This window comes from Stegastes partitus, unplaced genomic scaffold, assembly GCF_000690725.1.
Source record: "Stegastes partitus isolate 25-593 unplaced genomic scaffold, Stegastes_partitus-1.0.2 Scaffold198, whole genome shotgun sequence".
NCBI classification, from domain to species: domain Eukaryota; kingdom Metazoa; phylum Chordata; class Actinopteri; family Pomacentridae; genus Stegastes; species Stegastes partitus.
Window position 1 is genome coordinate 607,031 of NW_007577929.1, and position 24,858 is coordinate 631,888.

Genomic DNA, 24,858 nt, shown 5'->3' on the forward strand with positions numbered 1-24,858 from the left:
TGATTTCCCTTATGAGATCTGACAGGAGAAGATGCAGATAAACAGAAATAGAAAGTTCGAGATGAATCTTTACATCAAGCGAGATATGGGATGCAGGAAAAAACAAGAAGGCTTCGGTCTCTATTATATTGTGTGTTTTCACAACATCTGCAGGTTTCTGAATTAAACCAGTACCAGCGAACACATAAGCCAATATTTTGTATGCGAAAATGATCAAAATCTACGCCAAACAAGTTGGAGGAGGGTGGGATGGAGGGACTATTTGGAGGGTAAACAAGGGAAATAAACAAAGGCAAGCAAAAGCAGTTGGTCCTCAGTCTGTTGGTGGGAGACTGGAGAAGCAGTCAACAAACATGCTTGCTTGATTTAGGAAGTGTGGTACTGCAACGAGAACAAAACTAAGGTTAATGCTGACATCAAAGTAGCTTCAGAGTCTGTTTAGTCAAAGAATCAGTTTTGTTTACTTAAAGCAGAACAACAAGAGGAATCAAAACCTGCCCGCTGCGGGGCCACAGCTCCGAACATGCAGAGAAGACTGGAGTCTTTTTATTTATAGGTTTGCATGCTGTACAAAATTATGATAAAAACATTAAAAGCAACATTTGGCCCCAAAAACATGTCATAATTACAGTTACAAATCTCTCTCTCTTTTTTTTTTTTATTGTGAACAAGTTGTCAAATGTAAAACGATAGACTCAGATAGGCGGTTTGGATGCAGCTGGTTCCACTTAGTTTGTTGTTGCATGAGGGTTGATTAAAAGGTTGCGCTGCATGATCTACATGACCAAGAGGGCAATATATATGCTAAAAAATACAGAAGAGACAGTGATCTTTATATATAATATTGTAAAAATCAAATTAAACATTCACTCAGCTAGCATGCCTAGAAAGACAAATGAGTAATAGTAGCTGTAGTCGCCAGCGGACTCTGGTTTAGGCATGATTCTAGTAACGCAAATGTAGTTTCAGAAAGTTCACAAAAATCTGTACAGCAATGTGAAATATCAATATGATATATTTTCTGTAATTCACAAATTTGTAAACCTTTATATAATGTGTAACAAGACATCTAAGACAAGCAAATGACTTTGGTGTTCTGTAGCTACAGGCTAGAAAAAAAATAAAAATAAAATAAGAAAGTGTCCAAATATATTATTCAGCGCAAAGTTCGATTTCATTCTCAGACTTTAAATCAAACTCTCCATGTTCACAGTAGTTTTCTTCGCTAAAGAGTAAGAATCTGTTCAGAAAATCCACTAAGGAATGACACTGGTACGCATTTATGTCTGTTTATTATGACAATTTTCATTATAGTGGCTATAAAGGGACATATAAACCCAAAAATATACTGTATGTGATGGCACTGATAAGAAATGTTTGTGTATAAATGTAAACTAACCCGGCTTATTTACTCGAAAATGCTTTACATTTACATTTAATCTTGCAGACATTCAAAGAACTTTTCATAAAACTAGTATAACAAACCAGTACAACAAAGGCTCGGCACTGATTTGCTACAGCTTTGCCAAGTCTATGAAAATTCTTGATCGGTTGAGAATGTGGAGAATGTGCGGTGCATTCCAGTTTCAGAACAAGTCCTCCCCAGTGGGCAGACATGTCCACTAATGATAGAAACAATGGTTTATGGGCAAGGCTCTGTCTGTGTTTCCCTCTGAAAAATCTGGAGAGCTGAGTTAAAGGAAAAGAAAAAAAAAAGAAAAAAAAACACGACTCTCAGAGGATGTGTCCTTGATCTGTTGTTTTGTTTGTCCACTCTTCTTCGCTGCTCTCTCATTTGTTTCCCATGCTGTTGTGAGACAAAATGCTCAAGGCAATTTCACCACCACCACGCAGGCGCCTGCCCTGCCAATGTTGAGAGGGACCTCCTACAGGAAGACAGAGAGGTTAACATGCAGCTTCTCATCTGAGGCTGTCTTCAAAAACTCCCATTTTACTTCATGCAGATAAGAGGGTTAGAGTAGCAGGATTGGAAAAAAAATAAAACAATTTCGAAAAAGAAAAACAACTATAAAATATTGATAGGTTTCAGTGACTTTATCTCCTGACGGAATGTGTTGTGTGACTAGTTCTGGCAAAACAAGCTACAATTCTATTCAAATTTTGACATTTTAAATGTCAAAATTTTAGCCAAAACAAAACTGGCATCGTAACATGCTTTATACATCCGAAATAATAGGAATCTAATGCTTTTAAATGTGCAAAAAATGATTTCAGTTGATACACATACCTCAGTCCACTCATTGTTCTGTGCATCGTAGGACTCGACAGTGTTCAGATACGACTGCCCGTCATATCCACCCACTGCATAAAGCCTGTCACCCAGCAGGCAAACGCCCACGGCATCCCGGGGAACGCTGAGAGAGGACACCGTGGTCCACGTGTCCGTCTTTGGATCATACCTGCAAGTGCAATATTTGGTGAAACAACTGAAGTGAAATGAGATTTGCTGCAATAAAAATAAAATCATTTATCCAATCAGCCAAAATCTCAAGAGGAAAACAGCATCCCATTGCCACTAATTACAGCATCCTTATGTTTGCCCTCTTTAATCACAGATGTCTCAGTGGTCACTGGTGAACTCTTTTCAGTACAGATAGAGAACCACATTGAAACATAAAAGCAAAACGCAAAATTGTCTATTGAACAGCAGCTGATGAAGGCTGAGTCCAAAGAAAGCTGGACTCATTAGTAATAGCAGAATTTGCTGAGCAGAATTCCTTTTCATCATATTGAGCATGTTGAAAATGAAGACATATTATAGAGTTTATTTTGTATGTCTTCTGAGTAATAAGGTGATCCAAATGTTAAAAAGTCCAGTCATGTATTGATGACACTAAGCTTAAAGCTCATGCATCTTTATGTCAGCTTTGAAGACAGAATGAGATCTGCATAGTAATTATGAAGTGCAAAGTTGCATTATTCAGTGAAAAGGCCATAATTACATGGATGTATAACAGAGAGGGACTGATGTCTTTCACTGGGACTGAAACATTTGATATGATACGTGGTTAAAGTCAGTTAAGGACCCCATGGAAACATCTCTGGCGTCAAAAATGTGAATTTTGAAGTTAAATGAAAGTTTTTTCCCATAAATATATCAAATTAATATATATAACTATTACAACTGAAACAGAAGAGGAGGGGGGGACTCTTTTAAAGCTCAGCAAACTGTTGTCTCATCGACTAAACCTAGAAAATATACAGATGGTGTAGCAGGCCTACAGGGATATACTCTATTTGCATTAATATATTCTATAGTTCTCTAGGTTTTGGAGGTTTGGGAAATACACAGATATCCAAGTAACACATCATAGGAACAGGAACAATATCTCTATGGAAGCTCTACATTTATATGAATCCAGATCGCACCTCATGTTTCCATCCAGGAGGATTAATGTGGCCACCAGATGGTGCCAGACATTAGAAAATGAAACCTTGTGTTGTAACAGTGATCTCTTCGATTGTGTTTTGACTCAGACATGTCTCAAAATGCAGGAACAGGGTGGGGATTGAGAGGAGTTCCACTCCCTTTTGTTCTTCTGAGAAAATCAACAGGCTTTGCCCCACCCATTCCCAAGCTCCAGCAGCAGGAATCCAAGCACAACACTGTGTTTGTCTGTTTTTATCGGAGGTGAAGCCTTTACTGACCTCTCAACACAATCAGAGAGTCTGGAACAGTGGTTGGAGGCCGGGGCATCATGTCCGCCTACAGCATACAGGAAGTTGTTATACGTCGCTACTCCCACTCCTCCTCGCCTCTTGGCCATGGGTGCACACATGCTCCACTTGTTGGTGTGTGGATCAAAGCACTCCATCGACCTCAGACATGAGCTGCCATCTCTGCCACCTACTGCAAACAATCTGAGGAGTTAAACAAAATGGTTCAAATTCTGAAACATTTGGCTTGTACATAGCATCTGTCACTATCACATGTTTGTAAAAATAGTGACAGAACTGTGATAATGTGACAAACTTGAGAAGATACAGCAGAGAGCAGTAGATAGCACTCTTCAAAGGCCCTTTCTTGAAGTGTGTTCTCTTCCAGAAAGATCATATCATTGATTTAAGAGCTTGTAGCTCAGAGGCCCAACATCAAGAAAATAGAGGCTAGAGAAACAGCTTCCTTGTTGTCTATTTTTGACCTAGCTGCAAAAATAACTCTGCATCGACGTGACACTGAATACTGAATGCAGCTGAGCAGCACCCTTTTTTCTGCTTCTGCACACAAACACATTCAAATTAGGCCGAGAGTCGGTTTGTTCTCTGCTTAATTTACTTTTAAACAGTGTTGTAAGGCATTTAATACATACAAATACATAAAGTGTTCTGCCTTTATAGTGTCTAGATTACACTGTATAAATTACCACACTAATCACAACAGCCTCTGCTCTGAGCTGCAGACTATTGCACAGCCACGTTGTAGTTTATCTCACACGGACCACAAAAGCGTACAAGAAGTATAATGTTGTCAAACTAATAGTGCACTAATACTGCATTCCAGCCTTTCCTGGAACAGTGAACTCTGAGTTACACAACCATGTTTGTGTTCTTTCATGCCCAATTCCAATTTATGTATTAGGTTACTGCCTACTGCTGGCTTTTCAAACCAAGCCATGCTGTAGGGCTCTTTTCATTTTAACTTATTTCTGTACAGTGTGCACATTACTGTGCAAACTGTTGAGTATTGTAGATAGACATTTCTTTGAGTTGAAGTCAGAATATTACTTTAAGCAAATATATATATATATGTGGCAAAAGAGAACATAGTGATGTTTAGAGTCCAAGGAGGCAATAAACAAGGTGATGTTGTTGTAAAACTGGTGAGACAAGAAAGAATTTGCAAGAACAAGCAAAGAAACAACAAAGAAGAAGATACATTTACAACTGACAGGGCCTTTCAAAAGCGTGCACTAACAGAGGCGGTCCTTTTTTTTAGTGTAAATTGCACTTGTCTGCCTCATTTTTTATTGCAACTTTATGGATGCCACTACCTTCAAATTCTGGCACATATTTCAATGAAGCAGAAAGGCAACAGCATACTTTGCCGTGGGGTACAAGGCGACGTGTTTTATCAGAAAGATATGTTGGGACAGCCTGGAAGGTTCAATAAAGATAGGACGGATCAACTTACTTTCCATTGAGGGCTGTGACTCCCATGGTGCTCCGCGGTGTTGACATGCTGGCCACATAGTTCCACTGTCTGGCCTGTGGGTCCCAGCGCTCCACTGTGTTGAGATAACTCCAGCCATCGTGGCCTCCCACCGCATACATGGGGCCCTCCAGCACAGCAATACCTACACAAATGGAAACAAGTGATGGATGTCTCCCAAAAGAAAAGATTTTGCAAACAAAGAGAAGAAATTGTGCAAATGAAAGCAGACAGCATCATGTAACTGTGGTCAGTTTTACTACTATAAATATTTCATTAATGAGGGCGGAAACACTTCAGATTCAGATTCAGATTTGTTTTATTGTCATTGTAACAAGTACAACGAAACATAAGGTGCAGTCCTTTCAGTTCTTGTACTTTGATTTTGTAGGATTGTGTATTTACAGTTTGTAGTACAAACACACATAACTGCAAATATCATCCTACGATATGCTCAATTATGTGTCTCACTGAGGGTGAAAAAAACAAAACTTACTTTCTTGTTCAAACTCGTTCATAAAGCTTAACCACAAACCATATGTTTTAACATATGGTGTACAAAGGAAAACAAACAAAGAAAAGGAGTTAAATGATTATAAATCATTTCCAAATGATTCAAAAATGATTCTTCAGTTCCTGGAGAGTGCCGAGGCAATGCTATACTTCTCGTTTTAGAACTGAGCAGAGTGACTCATCCAGCTGACCAAATCTATTCAGAAAACAGGAAGACTGCAAAACTGCATTGTTATTCTCCATTCCCAAGTCACAGAGGAAAGCGGTTTCACCAGCAACAATGACAAGAGGATGTTTAAACACAATGGATTTTCATATTACGACCTCTTTTCCTTTGGTGAGAGTTCAATTATTTTCGAGGGAACATGAGGGCAAGACCGAATTCAGAGAACTTTGAATGACATAAACACCATCAGACTGAAACCATCCTTGTACTGAAGCTCTTTTTATCACTCACTGGTGGTTTGGGAATTTAAAAAAAAAAAGAAAAAAGCATGCTTTTTTTTTTTCTTGTCTTTACCCCTAATGCACACAGCAGGAAGCGGCCATGTGGGGATGTTGGCAGACTCCAAGTTCAAACATATTCAGATTAAAAATATGCACACGATAAGCAAAGCAGCAAGAGATATTTTGCTACAGAAAAGATCAAACAGAACATAGATAATCTGTACAGTTGGATCTCCTGGGCTCGCTGATACCTCCGACCACACTGGGTGAGTGAGTTGAATGCTTTGACAAGATCCCCCTGTTCTGTTACCCAGACCTGTTTCAACTGTGAATCAAAACGCTTCTGATATGAGATTTATTGGGCAGGGAAGGGTAAGGAAGAGCAGGACCAGCACAGCTTGCCAAGCTTTGATAGGGGAATGGGAAAATATCAAAGGTCTATGTCAAAGAACTTCTTCTATTTTTTTTTTTTTACAACATACCAGTTGTGACCCTTCTGAGCGTGTCTCCTGCAATTTTTGGTGTTTCATAACACCAGGTTGTCCGATTGAGCTAAAACCTCAAACCTCGAAGAGAACCGTGTTTCATTTCCCTCTGAATATATAATGTTACGGTTGAAAGGATTTGAACCTTAACATTATTTTTAAAATACACATAACATCCTACCTCTGAGAATAGTAATTTTCTTCATGACATATGGAGGTGAAAATAGTTGTTGATGAAAGAGTTTTGAAATTAACAGGGCTACACTTAGAGACAGACAACCAAGCACACTCACATTCACTCCTATGGACAATTTAGAATCACCAATTAACCTCAACATCTTTTTGGACTGTGGGAGGAAGCTGGAGAACCCGGAGAGAACCCACACTGCACAGGGAGAACATGCAAACTCCACACAGAAAGATCCCAAGTGTCCTCACTGGGACGCGAACCAGCGACCTTCTAGCTGCGAGGCAATAGTGCTAACCACCGAGCCACCAAGACCTAATTAAACAATGATTTAATTAATTTACCAAGCAAACCATTTCCTGCTTCCACTTCCTTTTGTGTGAGGATTTGATGATTTCATTTGAAAAAAATATATATATATATTAATTCCATTGTTGCAAATTTTCAGAAAACTTTTTTGTTGTTGTTGTTTGCCTGAAATAATATCAGTCGAACTGAAGCTGAGTGGATCTGACTCAGTAGAAATGACATGACAAAAACAGAGGTCGCCTAAGTTTGATTGATATTGTCTCAGGTAGACAATAGAAAAGTGTGTTTTCTGAAGGTTTGTGAAGATGGAGTCATCTGTTTTTGCAAATACACTCTTCATTTGTTAATAAAGGAATGAAGCCGCAGACAAACCAATGATGACAATATTCATGAGTCGCAGTCCTACTTGACTGTCCTGGAGAAAGTACATTTGTTGGGTTTTTTGTTTTGTTTTGTTTTGTTTTTTTGTCTGAAGTCTGAAAAGGGACAAGCTATTTGGAATGGCAGCATGGCCTCTGTGTCATTTACTGGCCTAAACAAAGTAATGTCTTATTAGTTGAAGAGTGTATTTTTTAAAACAGAGTAAATACAAACACTCACCAAGTCCATGTCTGTGTGTGGACATTGGGGGCATAGTGGACCACACTTTGCTGATGGGATTATAACACTCCACCATGTTGGACGTCTTGAGGCCGTCTCTCCCTCCGACCACGTACAGCTTGTTGTCGATCACGGCCACGCCGAACTGCAGCCGGCGTCCGTTCATGACTCCAACCTGGACCCACGTGTTCGTCCGCAGGTCGTACTTCTCTATGGTGGTAGAGCCTAAAAAAAAAAAAAAAAACACAGCACGTGTTACGATTTAAACAATCCGTGTTACTGTGCATTGGCAGCTTCTGTGTATAAGCTATACCTTTGGTAGCATCCATCCCTCCTACAGCATAAAGTGCACCCACAGTGGACTTTCGAGGTTTCGTTCTTGGGCTCTGAAACATGGGACGTCGTTCGGGCAGGAGATGGTACTTCATGGCCTCCATCAGCAGCTTTTGACATTCCAGATCATCAGAGAACATCTTGTTGTTTTCCAGATCTGCGAGGAGCTGCATTTTCAAGAGAAAGAATTAAAGGTATGAAGACATTTAGGTGTAGAGAAATTCAAAACATCTACAGGAGTTTATAAAAATCACCTTTGAATATATGCAATGGATGGCCTGGTGTAGATTTGAATGAAATTCGGGGAAGCTGATAAACTTACATAAGACTGTTAGAAGTGAGTATTATTAGAGTTTTGTCAGCCTAATTGTGAAACAGTGTGATTTCAGCATCTCTCTCAGTCAAAGGAATGATTGCAATCAATATCAAGTGAGGTCATTTTTATTAGAGCCATGTGCACAAAGAAATTCTCTTCTTTGAGTCGGGTAACAGGAAACACAAATAACTTAAGAACTGAGCCATTACTACAAAGGAAATTACAATATTATTTACTACAATTAAGTAAACCAGCATGTTCACAACTTCATTTTAGTCCATGTTGGTATATTTTGCTCCTTTTTGTTAAACAGACTACAGCTTAGACAACTCTACGGTGTTGAAACTTGGGACTGAATGTCCAATTTCATATAACATTGAAACTACACTGAAGCTTGAACAAGTTGCTTTTCAAAAAAGGTTGTTTATTATGTGGTTTTATGGAATATTCCACCAAACATTTCATTTTCATGAATCAAAGTTTTGTATTTATTTATTGCTTTGCCTGCAAGTAATGTCGGCAGCACCGCTCTGCTCATTTAAAAAAAAAAAAAAACAGTACCAGTTTTGACAAAAACGATGATTCATTTCTGTTGTTGATTTGCCTCACAGCAAGCAACATCTCCCAAGCCAATGTATGAAATGACTTATGTATTAGACCATTTTTCCCTCATATTTTTCATTCATGAAAACATTTGCTGCGGCTTTTCTTCTTCTTTTTTTTTTAACAAAAAACACTGTTATTTTTCCTGCATCTATTGAGTAGAAAATAAATATAAAATTTGCATGAGCATAATTAGCTTTGGAAAGCAATTTGTCAGGGAAAATAAAACGTTTTCATCCTTTGTGTTAGCTAAAGAATGCTTATCTGTTTGATGTTATGTAAATTTGGATGACACAGCTGTTAACAATGCTTCATTGTGGGAAAAGCAGTATTTTTATAATGTTAGCTCCAGTGTTTCAAACTCCATCCATCCATTATCTATATACCACTTAATCCTCACTAGGGTCGTGGGGGTGCTGGAGCCTATCCCAGCCGACTTAGGGCGAAGGCAGGGTTCGCCAGTCTATCGCAGGGCTACATTTAAAGACAGACAACCAAGCACACTCACATTCACACCCACGGACAATTTAGAATCACTAATTAACCTCAACATGTTTTTGGACCTTGTGGGAGGACCTGGTGACCGGCGACCTTCTTGCTGCAAGGCAACAGTGCTAACCAACTGCGCCACCTTGCAGCCTGCTGTGTTTCAAACTGTGTAACTAAAATAGAAGCACACTATACCGGCGCAAAAATTCTATATAGAGAGTGCATGTACTGTATATACCTTTAAAGAAGGGACAATGGGTTATAAAACCGATAGATTACACCCAGAACCAAAGATCAAAATCACACCTTTTGTTGAAAGGGAGAGGACAGAAAGTCTTGTGATATTTAAGTCATCAATTACAAACTTAAGTAAAGAGTGCTATATCCTCATAATACTTTTTCTCCGCTTTCTTACCTGTGGAGGAAGAAGAGGCAGGCGGATGTAAGACAGAAGCACCCCGAGGTCCTGTTGTCGATGCTGGACATCATATCTCACCCACATCATCAAAGCCTGAAAGATCGTCTCTTCATCGGGAACGTTGATGTCATCGCTGGAGAGCAGCTTAACAATCTCAGCCGTGGGGAGCAGCAGGAACTCCTGGTTCTGAATGACCTCTAGGAAGTGTTCCTGGAACGCAGAGGGACACGGAGGAGACAGATAATCATCAGTTATTAGCCGAGAAGTGAGTTTGGTGCAGCATTTTGTGCGTTTGTGTGTTCATGTGAGTGTGTGTGTGTGTGTGTGTGTTTCTACACCTAAGAACACCAAGTGGTGCAAGGACAGAAAGATGAAGAAAAATGAACGTGAGGAGATAGTGCCAGTTTGAAATTCTCTATCTTATAATAAACCACGGAGGAATTGTCTCCATTTCTCATCAGTTTTAAACGAACAGCTGAAACTGTCATCTGTTTCACTTATCTCATTAAATAAGTTCATCCACACAACAACAGATGACTAATCAATCTGGCATAAAACATTCCCCCCCAAAAAAGCCTCTTGATAAGCTTATACAGCATTTTTCTTTTTTTTTCCTGCTGATCATACATGATACCATAAAGCCTCTGTAAGCCTTTTAATGAGTAACAATAAGGCCCTGCAAACCAGCAGTAAAATCCCACCAATGCAGTGTTCAGCTCTAAGTTTTGTGGAAGCTTTTTTTCTGTTGCCTTCCCAAAGATTAATCTTCCATTTGTTGGCCAGAAGCCCAGGCAATATTACAGCACTGCATGGCTACCTCTTCAAGGTCTTTGTCTCTGGGCAGTTCCATTAGAGATGATATATAAAAACGCTCTCCCTCAGCTATGCATCTCTAGTATGTCCAACATTTCAACACATGAAAGTCATATGGAGAGCTCTTTGGCTGTGATCCCACCCTGTTTACTCTTTAAACGCAGCACCCAAGCATTAATTATTAAGCTGCCACCGGAACTTCGACAAATCAAGTGCTCACTGTAGAGTGGATGCTCAACAATTACAAAAAACAAACTCGCTATTGATCATCAACTTGCAACAAATTACAGTGTCTTGGTCCAATCTATTATGAGAGCAGGTTTTAAGAGCTTAACACAGAGAGCCTTAATTAAATGAGGGACCACTATTGATCTTTTGGTGGTGAAGCTAAGGATGAAATTCCAACCAAGTCTTTGACATTGCTTTAGTCCAATTATTTGTAATTACCAGTCCCGAACAGCTGACAGCAAAACTGAATGCTAAACAACTTTGTTTCATAACCATTTAAAAGGACGTGTTTTTTTCGACTGCCGGCAGACTCATTGGTGAGTAAACTGCTTGGAAAACAAGATCAGCGGGAGAGGATACTAATTGATTTAACTGCTGCAAAAGAGTAATTGTGTAATACCAGTGTTTTTTTGAGGAGGAAGAACACTGACGCTTAATCGGAGAGAGGCTGGGAGAATTACCCTCCAAGAACTTTTGATTACCATGTAATTTGCGACAGAGTCTGGCAAAAACAGACAGATATGTATTGTTATTTTCTAAAATTGGCATTGATTTAAGCTGCAACGTCTAGACTCTCAAGCGTTTTTCTGAGACGTGTAAATGAGATATAGTTCTGTTGCTGAAAAGAAACAATGTCATCCCAAACAATAAAGTATCACATTTGTATGTGCTGTCACGTAAAAAAGGGCGACTCTTTCACAAAGGAAGAGAATGTCAGAAGCGGATCTTGGCTGCCAAACTCAACTAGGAAAACCAAGCTTATCAAAACACAACTCTGTCCACTTAGAACGCAGAGGATGGTCTTCCAGGAAGCCCACAGCCCTCCCTGCTCATTACTGAAGTGATTGAACAGGAAGTTGGCCCTCTTGTGCAGTTTGATGATTAGATTAACCTCCTGGTCTTGGATGGGGACTATGTAAACAGACTGAGCAGATGTCCTTTAGGAGATAACGCCTGCCTGCCGCTGTCACTTGTGCATGACCAGCAAGAAATTATCTGATGGATACGTGCATGAATCTTAATCTGGTGCAAATATTCTCGCAGAAATGCATAGCGCTTGCACGCCTGGCAGTGCACTAATCAATGTGCAGCAATGTGGTATCTCTAACTGACAGCTCATGACCAAATTACATAAAGTTAATGCATGAAACTACTTGATTTCTATTCCAATGTGCACATCACCCATGTATCTGCAGAAATCCCAGGATATGAATAACCAAGACTCCAATATGTCGGGGTTTTTTTGTTGTTTTTTTTTACAGCTTATGGCAGCTTATTCAAAATGAACTAGGCCTTAAACAGTCACAAATATCATATACAGCACACCCAGCTAGGCCATTATTGAGACTGTGTTTACTGGCTGGGTTCACAAAACAATGGGTATAATCAGAGTTGATGAAAGGAAAATAAATCCAGATAAGTGCTAAAAAAATAAAAGAATTAGTCAGTTCTGCTGGTACCTTAAATTGTATGGAGCAGCGTTCATTTGACCCACGATTAAATGACTTCATATGAACGCACATATATTAATTAAACATATTTTTTTACTTTCAATCTTGCATTGTTATAGTTGCACATTCATGCAATAAGGAGTGCATTCTCTTTTAATAGTTCATCTGGTTTTGTTTTCTGTCCTACCATGGTGTAGTTATGAGCCACGTTGAGCAGATCCACGCAGCCCTGGGCGTCTGCAAAGGAGCGTATTCCCAGGCAATTGGAGGGATGAAGCTGCTTCATGAGGAAGTTACAGCAAACCTGGATGACTTGTGAAAGCTGGAGGAGGCAAGCTGCCGCCAATAAACTCTCAATGGTTTCCTCTTTCAGCTCAAGGACACCTACAATGTCAGGACAGGAAAAATACTATGTTTATGTCATGACTGAATGTAGCTGCAACACATAAAACAGTGGTGGTAGAAAGGATTGTAATCAACATTTTAATTAAGTATATGGCCCTTAAATTAAAGCATTAATGGTAAAAAAAAATACTTAAAATGAAGAACACTTGGTATTCTGGGTGTTAAATAACATGCAGCATTAACCCTTAAGCTCTTTTTTTAATGTACTTTTAAAAGCCTGCCAGTCATTGATATAATGTCGACATTCCTGTTTTAACACTGTGAAAGTGTTTTTTCTGATTCAAACACACAGTAAGGCAATTTGTCCAGTGACGTAAAGCAATTTCAAGCTGAAGTGCTGCCCAGTCAGTCAGCCCAGTGATGAATGGTCTTGTAAGGACCATTTTAATCATGCTGGATTTCAGGGTTCTCATAACTACTTACAAGAGCTAGTGAACATCTTTATGAGCACTCACCAGTGTAGGCAAAATGAACCAGAGATCTGAGAGCCTCTGGATCCACTCCCTCCATCTTGATCTCCTCCTGCTTCGCCTCTCTCACATCACTGGTGAACATGGCAGCAAAGTAGTCTGACACGGCACTCAGGACCAGTCTAAAGGAAAAACGCAGTGAATTAATGACTTTACTTTGCATGTCCATGGGAAATCAATATAAAGATGATTTTAAGAGATTAGTGAATCAATCCCAAGACTGTGTTTCATGTCCTCGAGTGTAGCTTTGCTTTATGACAAAGGACACGTCTCCACAGTATATACTCTGGTATCGCGCTGTACTGTCGGTGGTCAGCGTAATAATTTCATGTAGTGCCATTTCTAACAGTGATTTATGCTGCTTGTGTGCTTTTACACCAGGCTAGGTCACTGTGAGAATTGTTATCACACCCCAACCCCCACCCCATGCCGTATGATTCCACTTTGTCGGAGTATGATGAATGATTTTATCCAACATACTTCATGTTGATAATAGCTACAATGGCCAGACTTCTAATTATGTTAACTCATTTGTCTAGCTCGCATAACAAACTGGCTGATTTATGAAGGAAAGGAAAGATCATGTGGCTTTTGCAAAGAATATGCGACTCAGTGAATTAATGCAACAGTCCTTAATTCCACAGTCTTGTGGTTTCTAATATTTAGAATCATAGTAATTTATTATTTCTCTACCCTGCTCTACATGCTTAGAATATAGAATCCTTAGAACATAAATAGAAATATAAAGCCACAATGAAAAAGCACACAGTTCACCCAACTAGGTTACTAGGATGGTTGTTTTTTTTTCTGTCTCTGCGGCTCATTCTTTCAGTTTCATGAGTCTATCTGGATCAACGAACAAAATGCACCAGTGGAGAGAGGTACAAGCAGATGCGCTCGATGAACACAACGGCTCTCGGGGATGTCACGTGAAGTGTTCAATTCATCCATTCAACCGATGCTCAGTTATTGACAGTGGATCACAGTGCTCTTCCATGTATCAAATGTAATGTGGAAATGAAGATGGGCAGAGATGTAATTAGAGCACAGCAGGCTACACACTTAGATGCAAACCAGTGAACATGCTGTTTGCATACTTTTCTTGTTCACTGTCACATGAGGGAAAAAAACAAAAATAAAATCTTGCCTCGCGTTTCAAAGATGATTCGATTATTCCCCACATGGATCAAACTGAAAAGATTTGTTGCAAACAGTGGTCCAGACCAAAAGCTTGAATGTCTCTATCGTCAACCTAATGAAGTGCATCCAGATGAGCGTCTTTACCTCTAATCTAAGCAGATGTGGGTGTAATTAATGAAACCAAAGCAGACACAAGCACAAATACCAACCTGTGAGCTGGTATCTTGTGATCCCCTGCTATCAAGAGGACATCACACAGCTGCTTATGCTGGAGGTAGGTCTCCATTTTACGGAACGTCTGTTCTGCATGATTTGTGGCCTGGAAAAACTCATCAGAGGAGTTGGTGTTCATTCTGGAGAAGGTGCTCAGAGCCAACCTGTGGGAGACAAGAAAGAAGGGAGGGGAGAGTAAAGAGACGTGGAGTGATTTAAAATGACGAATGCTAGTAGTTAACCTTGACCAAAGAGTCTTTACAGTCTACACGTTTAATATACATTACAAAATAACATTTTGACATTGCATCTGGACCCATTTGTCCCGACTAGAAGATGGCAAGTAATAAAAAACTCAGAACTACGTTAGGTTTGTTGTATTAAGATTGGCCTTCACTATGCAATTTAGACAATAAAATAAAATGAAATAAAACAAAATAAGAATAACCTAAGCAAGAAGGGAGGGAGAGAGAGAAATGTGGGTGATTTAAAAAAAAATATGCAAGAAATTAACATTGACTGTATAACTGTAGAAGCTCGACATTCTGCACTTTTATTATACATAATAAAAACATTTTGGCATTGCATCTGAACCCATTTGCCCCTGACAGAAACAGAATATGGCAAGTCGTGTCTTTTAAATCAGAAACTCAAACAACTACATCAGATTTGTTACATTAGGATCGCCTTTCACGATGCATTCTAGACAATAACAATAAAAACAAATAAATAAACAGTAAACTACGAGCAACAACTTTCATTGAAGAAGCATAGATTGTTACAGCATGAGACATCAGAGGTGAAATTAAAAAGGAATTTCTAATCCAGAAACACAAATTAATTACGCAAATTAATTATCTTCTCTCACTTTTTACTCTTCCTGTCCACAAAAAAAAAAAAAAAAAGAAATTAAATAGCTGTGCACAGGAAGATAAGCAACAAATTACAGAGGACACAAAAGAGCTTATTTGGACACATGGCACTCCTGAATCTTCTTTTCCCTGCGGTGCATCTGCATCTTTCTTGCCACTCTAAGCTGAAATTAAAACTGTTATGGACTAAACTCCATACATAAGTGGATAACTAAGCGCTGCACTCCAATGGGACGAGCCAGCGCCACAATCTATGCAACAGCTTCCCAGGCAGAATGTGTGCGCATGCCTTTTTGTCTGTTCCTGTGTGCATCTGCATATCTGCGTGTCCATGTGTGTTTCTCCAAAAAACAGGGACTTAACAAGTGAACCAGCCTGTTCCTCGCAGCATTGTGGCGAGGCTGAGTCCTCGTCCCCGCAGGCTGCTAGATTACATGCTGTTTTACAGGCATCCCAGTAATCCCTCACACTCATGGCAAATAATGCAGCCCAGTCACTTTGGTGTCCTTCACAGAGAAAGTCCACTCATTGACATTTAGGGTTGTTTGTTATGCTACATAAACACCCAAGCTGTCTCTCCGAGGGAATTTACTGTCATCTCATGGTCCTTCTGCTGTGTAAAGGCTGATAGCGCTCAAGAAAAACATGTTACTGCTATTTAAAGCAACTTTACGTCCCTGCTCATTACTACTCATACGCGGATACGAGAGCTGCGTAAACTAGTAAAGTTACAGATTTGTCAATAGAAATGAACTGGAAAGCCTGTAATGCTTGGCAGCGTAATGTATTGGCACGTGCTGAGATTGATATTGCAGGAAATATGGAGGGGGCGGTGGCTCTTATTGATGTCCTAATTAACACACTATTATAAAGTTTTTAGCCGAGCGTGTAAGTTTCTCCTCTTTGATTACCAAAAGCAACAACATTTCGCCTCCGGGAATTGTTTATATTGCACTCCGGTCACTGCAGTATCCTATAGTCTAATCTTTATTGGGAGACTTTATGCTAAATGCAAGAGTAATTTATTACCCTGTCACGATATTCCCCACTGACTCTGGAGTCTTGGAGAGGAACACCAAACAAGACTGAATAAGCAATTGGGCCATAAAACTGAGATGCATTGCCTTTGTATTGGCTCCAAGGCATGCTGTAAGGATTTTTCATGCCTACCAATCTCTCCGACACTAATTGCTTTGGTATCACATTCTAGGGAGCAGTAAATTTCCTCTGAGGTGTATATTTCGCTTCCAGTAGTGGGTTGGATCATCAGAGGTATAGCCCAATTTTATTGAGGCACTAAAACCCCAGAACACCTTGCTGGAGAGAAACTGCTGTAGGGACAATGCTGTGCATCACATATTACCAAGCAATTCTGCAGAAAGTAACAAAGTAAGAGAGCATATAGATTTCTTTTGTGGTGCACAAACTAAAACACACTGTCAGGCTTTCTACTTGCATCCTCACAACAACGAGCAGGTAAATTAGTCTACAAAATTGAATAAGGTAAACCAGAACAGAATAAAATAGCAGGGAAGACTCTACTTTATTTACCATCACACCTCATCCTCCAGCAGATTTCCTTGTGCCAGTACATATCACCTGAAGTCTTGTCATTTGCTCTTCACACCTTCTCACAGCTATCACACCATAATGTGACTAATTGCGTCTAAGGCACTACATATTCCAAAAAAGAAAAAGAAAAAAAAAAAGTGTTATGCAGGTGAAGCAGGAGCTATGCAGAATTTTACAGTTTTGTCAAGGCTAGGAGTCTGTATAAAGGATGTGCTATGGAAACTCCATATGCTATTTTTGCCGACCACACACAGACAAATGCAGCACCAATACATAGAAAAGACGTTCATAAATAATAAAACAGGGTAGGTATTTAAATCATCGTGTTAAATAGATGAATGGTTAGAGGGCTCAAGATGTTCCTACGTCAGCCCAGATTAGGCTCTGGCTGCAAAGGTTATGAGTCAGACGTGTTGCTCAGAATCTCAGTCTTATTCCAACTAGTGTCAACTCCTTCCGACTACAAGAGGGAAAGTCGTGCCTGCCTGGGCCAAATGGGAAATGCATCTTTCAAAATGGATTATTACAGCCATTTTCCCCAGAACTCCGCTGAGCTGCACGGGTTAGCTTGAGAATCGAAAAACTACAAAGCCTTGTACAGCATGTGCCAAGTCTATATATTCCATAAGATCTTTACGCCTTCCGTGTTTTGACAGTCAGTATGCTGCCATTGGGCTTTGTGCTGAGAGAAATATACACACTGACTGTAATAACTTGATCCAGACAGTGAGACTGAGACGATAATTCTGCGCAGAATTAGATTTTCCTCTCAGCACTTTGTATTTCACTGAGGCTCACTAAAGATATTTTTCCTCTGTTGCCACTGTTATGCTGGCCACATCTGCTTAATACTGATAATGATGGTGGCTGCATACTACATGTATGTCCTCTGAAATTTGTTCAAAATGTAGTCCCTTGATGTTAAAGAATGTCATGGATAATTGCCACAGCTCATACCAGAAATGTCATAAGGCCTCCTTATAGCATTTTTACATTGACCCTGACAGCTCAGCGCATAGCAACCCACAAAACCACACGAAACACACGTAAAATAACCAAACCAACAACCTCACCAGTCTGACAACCTGTGCACCGCTCAGAAGAAAATGCATTAAAGTGAAGCAAACACAACTAATTACAGAAGTGCAGAAAATACAGTAAAAAAAACAACCAAATCTGCTGCAAAATACACAGTGTGTTTCAGGTTAGGGGAAGGGTCTATAGGGAATGCATTATGGCGATGAATGTCCTCACAGAGACAGAGAGACACACGTTGGGGGTTGTGGCCGTCCTGAAAGTGAAGAATGTGCAGATCTTAGCAGAAAGCTTCTCGCTGCTTTGCTGATGGCAGGTTAACTTGCATAGTGTATGAGGCTGTCATCACTGTTGGATTGTCCATAATTTATTTACATCGAATGTTAGTGGGTAAACAAATTAATCTGCAGCAATACAGTGTAGGTGGTCAGGCGTACAGATATTTATAGGCATTTACAGCTTATGTGCATTTTGGTGACTTAAAAGTCTTAATATTTTACTGTTAATTGAGGCGACTTTAAAAGCGATTGAATTATGTCGCCATTAATTTAACATTTTCCCAAGACCTTAAAGTGTGCGTGTAAACCAGGATAATAAAACAGGATAAATTACTGCACTTTTCTCATTTGTGTAAACTGTCATATTTTCACTTTGATCACAGTTGTTCATGCTTCCTGCCTCAGTGCCGTTGCTGAATGCTTATGCCTCAGGACATTGTTGAACTAAGCCATGGCCTCTACTAATAGTCAGAGTCACAGAAAGTGTGTCTGGATAATTTAGTTTGAAATAGGTGCATTTGGAAGAGAGGAAAACAAAACACTGATGCATATTTGAACTTGTTTTAGGCTACATGTTTCTTCCTTGTTCAAGCAAGATTTTCAAATAAAAATTCTGGCTTCATCTTCAGTTTCCATCCGAGTCACAGAATGTTGATTTGGCAAAAAATTTAAGAACAATGTTCACAATTTATTATCTGCGATCCCAAAATCTTCTAAGGCCAGGGGGTGTCGCTGTGAGATTAAAGCAGATATACTGTGTTTTGCAATTTACAGTATCTTAAAGACGCATTCACTGGATGTGTCACACAGAGACCCTATAAGCCCTGCGGTGTTATGGGGCATTCAACAAATATCTGAATTACTGCTGTTGACAGGGGGAGAGGTGGTGGTATTTCTTTTCCAAGGCGGTGGAGAGGGAATTGAGATATCATTCAAACTAACAGCCCGCTGACTCAAGCCTCTGTTAGTGTTTATGTGGGAGAGGTCAGGGTTTCCATTCCATTCGGGTTAACTTCTGTCATATATTCTCTGTCAACGATGGGGAGAGGTTATTTGGATGAGAGTCATGAGGACAGAACAAATATACTGTAGATATGTCGCGGCATTAGGAGCGAGGCTGGGAGACAACAAGGTATTACGCCCTACTTCACTACATTTGATTTAACAACTCAGCAGATATGTGGCAGTCACTTGAGATGAGAGAGAGTTAACTAAATTCAGGAGAAAGCCAACAGCATGAGAATAATTACAACAGCGCAGACCACAGCATAAATGCATAAATGAGTCTTTTTCTACCTATCTTCAATATTCATGGTACCCAAGCAGATATAGTATGAGTTACAACACTCAATTGCAAATAACTACATCGCATACAGTATCTATATTTATATTTTCAACATCTTTCTACCAGGGGCACTTATGTGATCATATATTATCAAACATTAAATCTCCAACTCAAGCAGATTCCTAAAGGTATACTGTTACTGTATTATTTGTTCTGCATGTCCTCATACCTAAACGACAGAATAAGCCAACTGCCATTTGACTTCCAAAGCCACACATATGAATGTTACTGTTATTTTTACACATTATTTTTAGACAACTAAGCGTCGTGATCAGGTGTAGGGAACCAAATCTCATGGTTGCGTTTAGGAACACACTGTTGTTTGGACTAAAGAAGACTCTTTCAAATCTGCAGGAAGATTTTTTTTTTTAGTAACCAGGGTCACAAGTCCCATCCCATCCTAAAGGAGCAACAGTGATGAAACAACTGTCTTTCGGAAAACTTTAGAGATTTTAGATGCACTTATTAACACAACCGCAAGAGGTCACGAATGTAAACATCAGTCGCTATGTGGTTTTTCCAATGGGGTCAGTCTGTTTATTGTAGTAAAGGTACGACCACAAGAGCTGAGTTATTTTCATTTACTTTGCAGTTTGACAACAATCTGAAATGTTAATGAGGAACCAAATCAATGACAAAAAAATGGAAGAAACTGATGGAATGGATTTCTTGTGAGACACTGAAACTAATCACTGAGCAGCATTTGCCACAAAATGACTGGCACATATTTTCCAACTACAGAGGAACGGCTAAAACTTTTGTATTTTTCACAGCCAGCAGAACTCATTCCGAGATTCAGCCTGAGGGATTGTGACAAATTATGTGTCAGGGATTTATGATGTGAGACGTAATAAGGCCACCCAGCTGGTGGAGTAAATGAATGTGCATATCTCAGTGACATCCACACATCTGCTTAGCCGCAGATGAACATGCGAGCCATGATGTGTCACTGGTCTAACTCACCAGGCTACAATATACATCTACAGATGCAATGATTGTCATAAAGTCATTGCCAGCAATTACACTTTGATTGCATTTCCATTAAGCACAACCTTGATTGAAAAGGGGCATTGTGCTACATACAGCTCGGATTTCCCCGATAACTGCCAACATTGACGTCATTTTGTTGCCTTTCCTGCAGCTTCCTGTGCTGAACGATCAGAAGACACAATTACAATTGCAATTTAATAAAAATGTAAAACAGTTGCTGACTGGGTAAATATTAGAGAGGAATGGTTGTAAAAGCCTGTCAAAGTTATTAATAATACACAGCCATTCAGAGTAAAATATTTATTTTCTGTGTACATTGTTAACAGTTTGAGTGGGATAAAGAATCATTAAAAGTAACTTTTTATAACCTCTGATTATTCGCTCCAATCAAAAGCTGAACCAAGGACAGATTTCATGATCCAACAGAGCAGAACCATTTTAATATTTCAGTATCATTGTCAAAATATGATGGCTATTCCATATTTTACATGGCCAGCATGAACTCAAGGTCCCTGAGAGCCAGAGTGTTACACAATTTTACTGTGAGGCACATCTTTTATGCATGCACTTTTCACACACAGAGACTCCAAAACATGAACATCTGCCAATTATGCCAACACGAAGAGCAGAACGTCGAGTTGATTCCAAAACTGTATCTTAACTCAGAATAATTCATGTTCTGTTCAGGGAACCCAACCATCCACTGCCCGTGGCATTCATTTAATCCACATTGACACATTTTTGGCTGTAGGTAGAGAATATATATTTAAAATTACCAGTTTAATCACATAGGGTTCTACAAGGGACAGGTTTACTTCCATTGTTCATTTCATCAGCAGGTGCACAGAACAAAAGCACACAGGAATCAGCAAAGCTTAAGGACCAATCACAGTTGAATGTCACAGACAAGATAAAAGGAGACTTGGTCTTTTCATCCTTGATGTGAGGTGCTTTTAGTGTTCTGCCAGATTGCACACACACACAAACACGCCAGTACACACACACACACACACACACACACACAGCCCTAACCTGTTTACTTCCTGGAAGAAGATGTAGGATCACAAGGAAGACAGGGGGAGAAATGCACCATGGAAAGATGGAGGGTTGGATTTATATAGCTGGAAAAGTCATTTGTGAGAGTTTGGCATTAGGATTTGTAAAAAGATTTTGGTAGAAAATAAATCAAATCCTGTGCCAGCCACTTGCTATGATAGCTTTTAGCTCCTAAAGTGGATGTAGTTGTGCCTGGCAGTCTAGATAATTCATGTGATTGCACTGCTCCCTCTTTTTATAGGTCCAGTATGTGTTACATGATGTAATGGCTCTTTCCCGCTATCCACTTTTTAACTCTACTTCTTCTCTGGAAGAATGCATTAGTGTGCCATGTAAAAACTAAATACTCTGAGGAATCAGGAAAAGGCACACTGTACACATGATCTGAACCACAACACAGACAGGGAGCAGAAAAATCCTTGGCTTTCGGTTCACTGAATAATTAAAGGGATGTTTTATTGGCTTATCCTGCCTGACATGCTGTGGACAATGAGAGTGAGCTGTCCCCAGGTGAGCCTTGGTGGCAGCTGACTGGCCTGAGTAAAGTGGAAAATGATAGCTGCGCACATAATCTAATCTTAGCTTAATTAAAGGATCTGCATGCAAGATAGCAGTGCAGATATTAAAGGTAAATATACTGGTTAGATGTATTGAGTCCCAGAAAAGATAAAGGCATTTCACATATGGTTGTTGATTGCTAAGCAAGAAGTGTTTATTGTCTAAAGCAGGGCTATGCTCATCTGTCCTCATCACAACAAAACACTATTCCTGTTAAATCCTGGGTTGCTACCTCAGGCAGCTATATTTTCCCCCAAAAAACCTGCATTCCCAAAATAGCATCCCATAGTGTAGTCACTGCTAATTGAGCATATAATGAAAAGTGACTAATGCATCAAGAGAGCCCCTGTCTCCTAAGTTTCTGACACCTATTAACAGTCATACCTCTCTCTGGCCTCCACCTCTGCAGGTTCCTCTGTGCTGCTCTTCACATCTTCTTGGCCAGCGTTTGTCTCCTCCTTCCTTGTGGTGCTGGGAGAGGAGCTGCTCTTTGAAGATTCCTCGTTGACCTGGAGACCTTGGATGGTGTTCTGCTGATGATGCCATGATTGATGCCCCGCTCTGACATAGACAGGTGTGGGCCCTGGCGTTGGTGCCAAGATGCTGTGGACCGGACTGTTGGTCTTTCGTAGTCCTCCGACGCCTCTTTCCCGCGAGTGACTCTTGAGGCGTCCCTGGACAGGTGTTCCTCTGTGGTCCAGGCCATCCTGTTGGATGTAGCCTCCCACACCGCCGCCACCGCCGCCGCCGCCACCAGCCGAACCTTGGGATGAATGGCTGAACCAGCGCCAGCGGAGTCTGAGGATCTGTTTCACATCAAATTCCTTCTTCCCCGACACAGACATCCTCCTCTGGGTTTGGAGACGAAGGCAATGGTACGTTGAGTCCCCAAAAACATGGAGAGCAGAGAAGAGAAGAGCCTTGGTTTCAGTCCTCACTGACTACAATGTGCCTCTTCTCTTCCGTTATTGTCTCATTACTATCATGACCACCCCCTCCTCCTTCTATTACTCCTCCGTTGTTCTTTTAGTGGAGATGGAAGCAGTCCTCTGCAGCTTTTGTTCCTGTGCCTGAGACTACTACCCTCCCTCCAACTCTCCCTCTCTGTCTTTCTCTCTCCCTCTCTCTCTCTCTCTCTCTCTCTCTCTCTTTCCCTCCTGTGCTGCTGCTGTTTCTGTTTGCTGCTGCTGCTGCTGCTGCTGCTGCTGCTGCTGTGCCGCTGGAGCTGAGTTAATGCACATGCATGATCCCCGCTCCCTCCCCTTCACCGCCTCTGTTTCGCTTTCTCTCTCCCCCCCTTCTGCTTGTCTCTCCTGTGCACACACACACACACACACACACACTCTCCAAGAGACAGACACATATAGTCTGAAACTAAAACGAGAAAATCTCCCAAGCCCTGCTCTGCTGCTGTTCTGTGTGTGCCTGTGCGAGTACGTGTATGTTCCTGCTTGTGTGTGTGATAACGGGGCTGCCTGCCTCTCGCTGCGAGGGGGAGGTGGGGTATCATGGAGCCAGGATGATGAGGTCACACCTTAACAAAGTAAATCACTGCTTGCTGAAGGAGGGACAGAGCAACACCGCTAACTAGTCTGTGCTGTAAGGACCGGTGGCAAGAGCTTGCAACACTTTAATGCATGTGGATAGATGCGCATGCTCAACCAGAAACAGAAAACCGGGGACACGTTAATATCTCTCTCATAAATAAGCAACACACATTCAACTCACACTGTTAAAGGCAGGAGAAATTAATTTCACACCAACACACATCTGTGCAGTCTGCCATTCTCACATCAAACAGAATCCCATGGGGGAATGTCTCAATGTAGGTAGCCATGCAGAAAAAATATTCTCCTTCAGTCACTGTCTTGAAAGCCCCCTGCAACACAAATGAAAAACTACATACTGATAAACCTTCAAGGTCAGCAAGCTGCGTCAACCACAGTCCGGGTGTCCGTTTTTAGCATTTTACGAAAAACAGATACTGCTTCTGGATAAACCTAATGCTGCACCATCATATTTGACTGAGGTACCGCTGGTAAACTCCTAATGCACAAGAGACACAAGGCTATTCCGTCAATAATATTGGATCTTGATGTTATGCTTGGTTGTCATCTAATTATCAGACAAAACAGTACCTATGGGTCAAGTGGTAATTGAAGTTTGAAATATATTGTAAACTAGAAAAAGACTATGAAATACAGCAGCCCTTATTTGGCCTGCTTGATACTGCATAACATCAGGCCAGGATTTATGGATTTCTCCAACGAAATAATTCAGTCAGTGTTAATGTTGTGCATCTTCACTCCCAATTAACACTCTTTGTTTTCATGACTTTTATTGCTACATCACAGACTTACAGCAAGCTTAACTTTTATGCCCACGAAAGATAAAAATGAAAATGCAACGCTTTGTGCATATGTTCCTAATTTCCACTTCCATAACAAAGGTAAGAGGAGAACCTTGCACTCAAACCGCTCTCAAGCCGCCTACACTGCCTCCCACGACAGGTTTGGATTTAACCAGCCATCGTGTCCATGAGTATTTTTCCTAATCATAGCT

At 40.4% G+C, this 24,858-nt stretch overlaps 1 protein-coding gene across 2 annotated transcripts in view; it reads right to left on the reverse strand.

The window, feature by feature from the left end:
• Positions 1 to 437: 437 nt before the first annotated feature.
• klhl4 (kelch-like family member 4) overlaps positions 438 to 24,858 on the reverse strand; it is a 29,171-nt gene continuing 4,750 nt past the window's right edge. Inside the window, exons 2-12 of one of the 2 annotated variants that reach the window (XM_008280544.1) lie at positions 22,681 to 23,147; positions 14,587 to 14,754; positions 13,223 to 13,359; positions 12,550 to 12,746; positions 9,868 to 10,080; positions 8,025 to 8,211; positions 7,712 to 7,936; positions 5,153 to 5,315; positions 3,670 to 3,882; positions 2,249 to 2,420; positions 438 to 1,886 (exon numbers count right to left, since the gene is read on the reverse strand). In XM_008280544.1, the coding sequence (XP_008278766.1) occupies positions 1,827 to 1,886; positions 2,249 to 2,420; positions 3,670 to 3,882; positions 5,153 to 5,315; positions 7,712 to 7,936; positions 8,025 to 8,211; positions 9,868 to 10,080; positions 12,550 to 12,746; positions 13,223 to 13,359; positions 14,587 to 14,754; positions 22,681 to 23,141 (2,196 nt within the window). In that variant the 5' untranslated portion in view covers positions 23,142 to 23,147 and the 3' untranslated portion in view covers positions 438 to 1,826. The remainder of the gene's footprint in view (positions 1,887 to 2,248; positions 2,421 to 3,669; positions 3,883 to 5,152; positions 5,316 to 7,711; positions 7,937 to 8,024; positions 8,212 to 9,867; positions 10,081 to 12,549; positions 12,747 to 13,222; positions 13,360 to 14,586; positions 14,755 to 22,680; positions 23,148 to 24,858) is intronic. The other variant, XM_008280545.1, reaches the window with a different exon arrangement.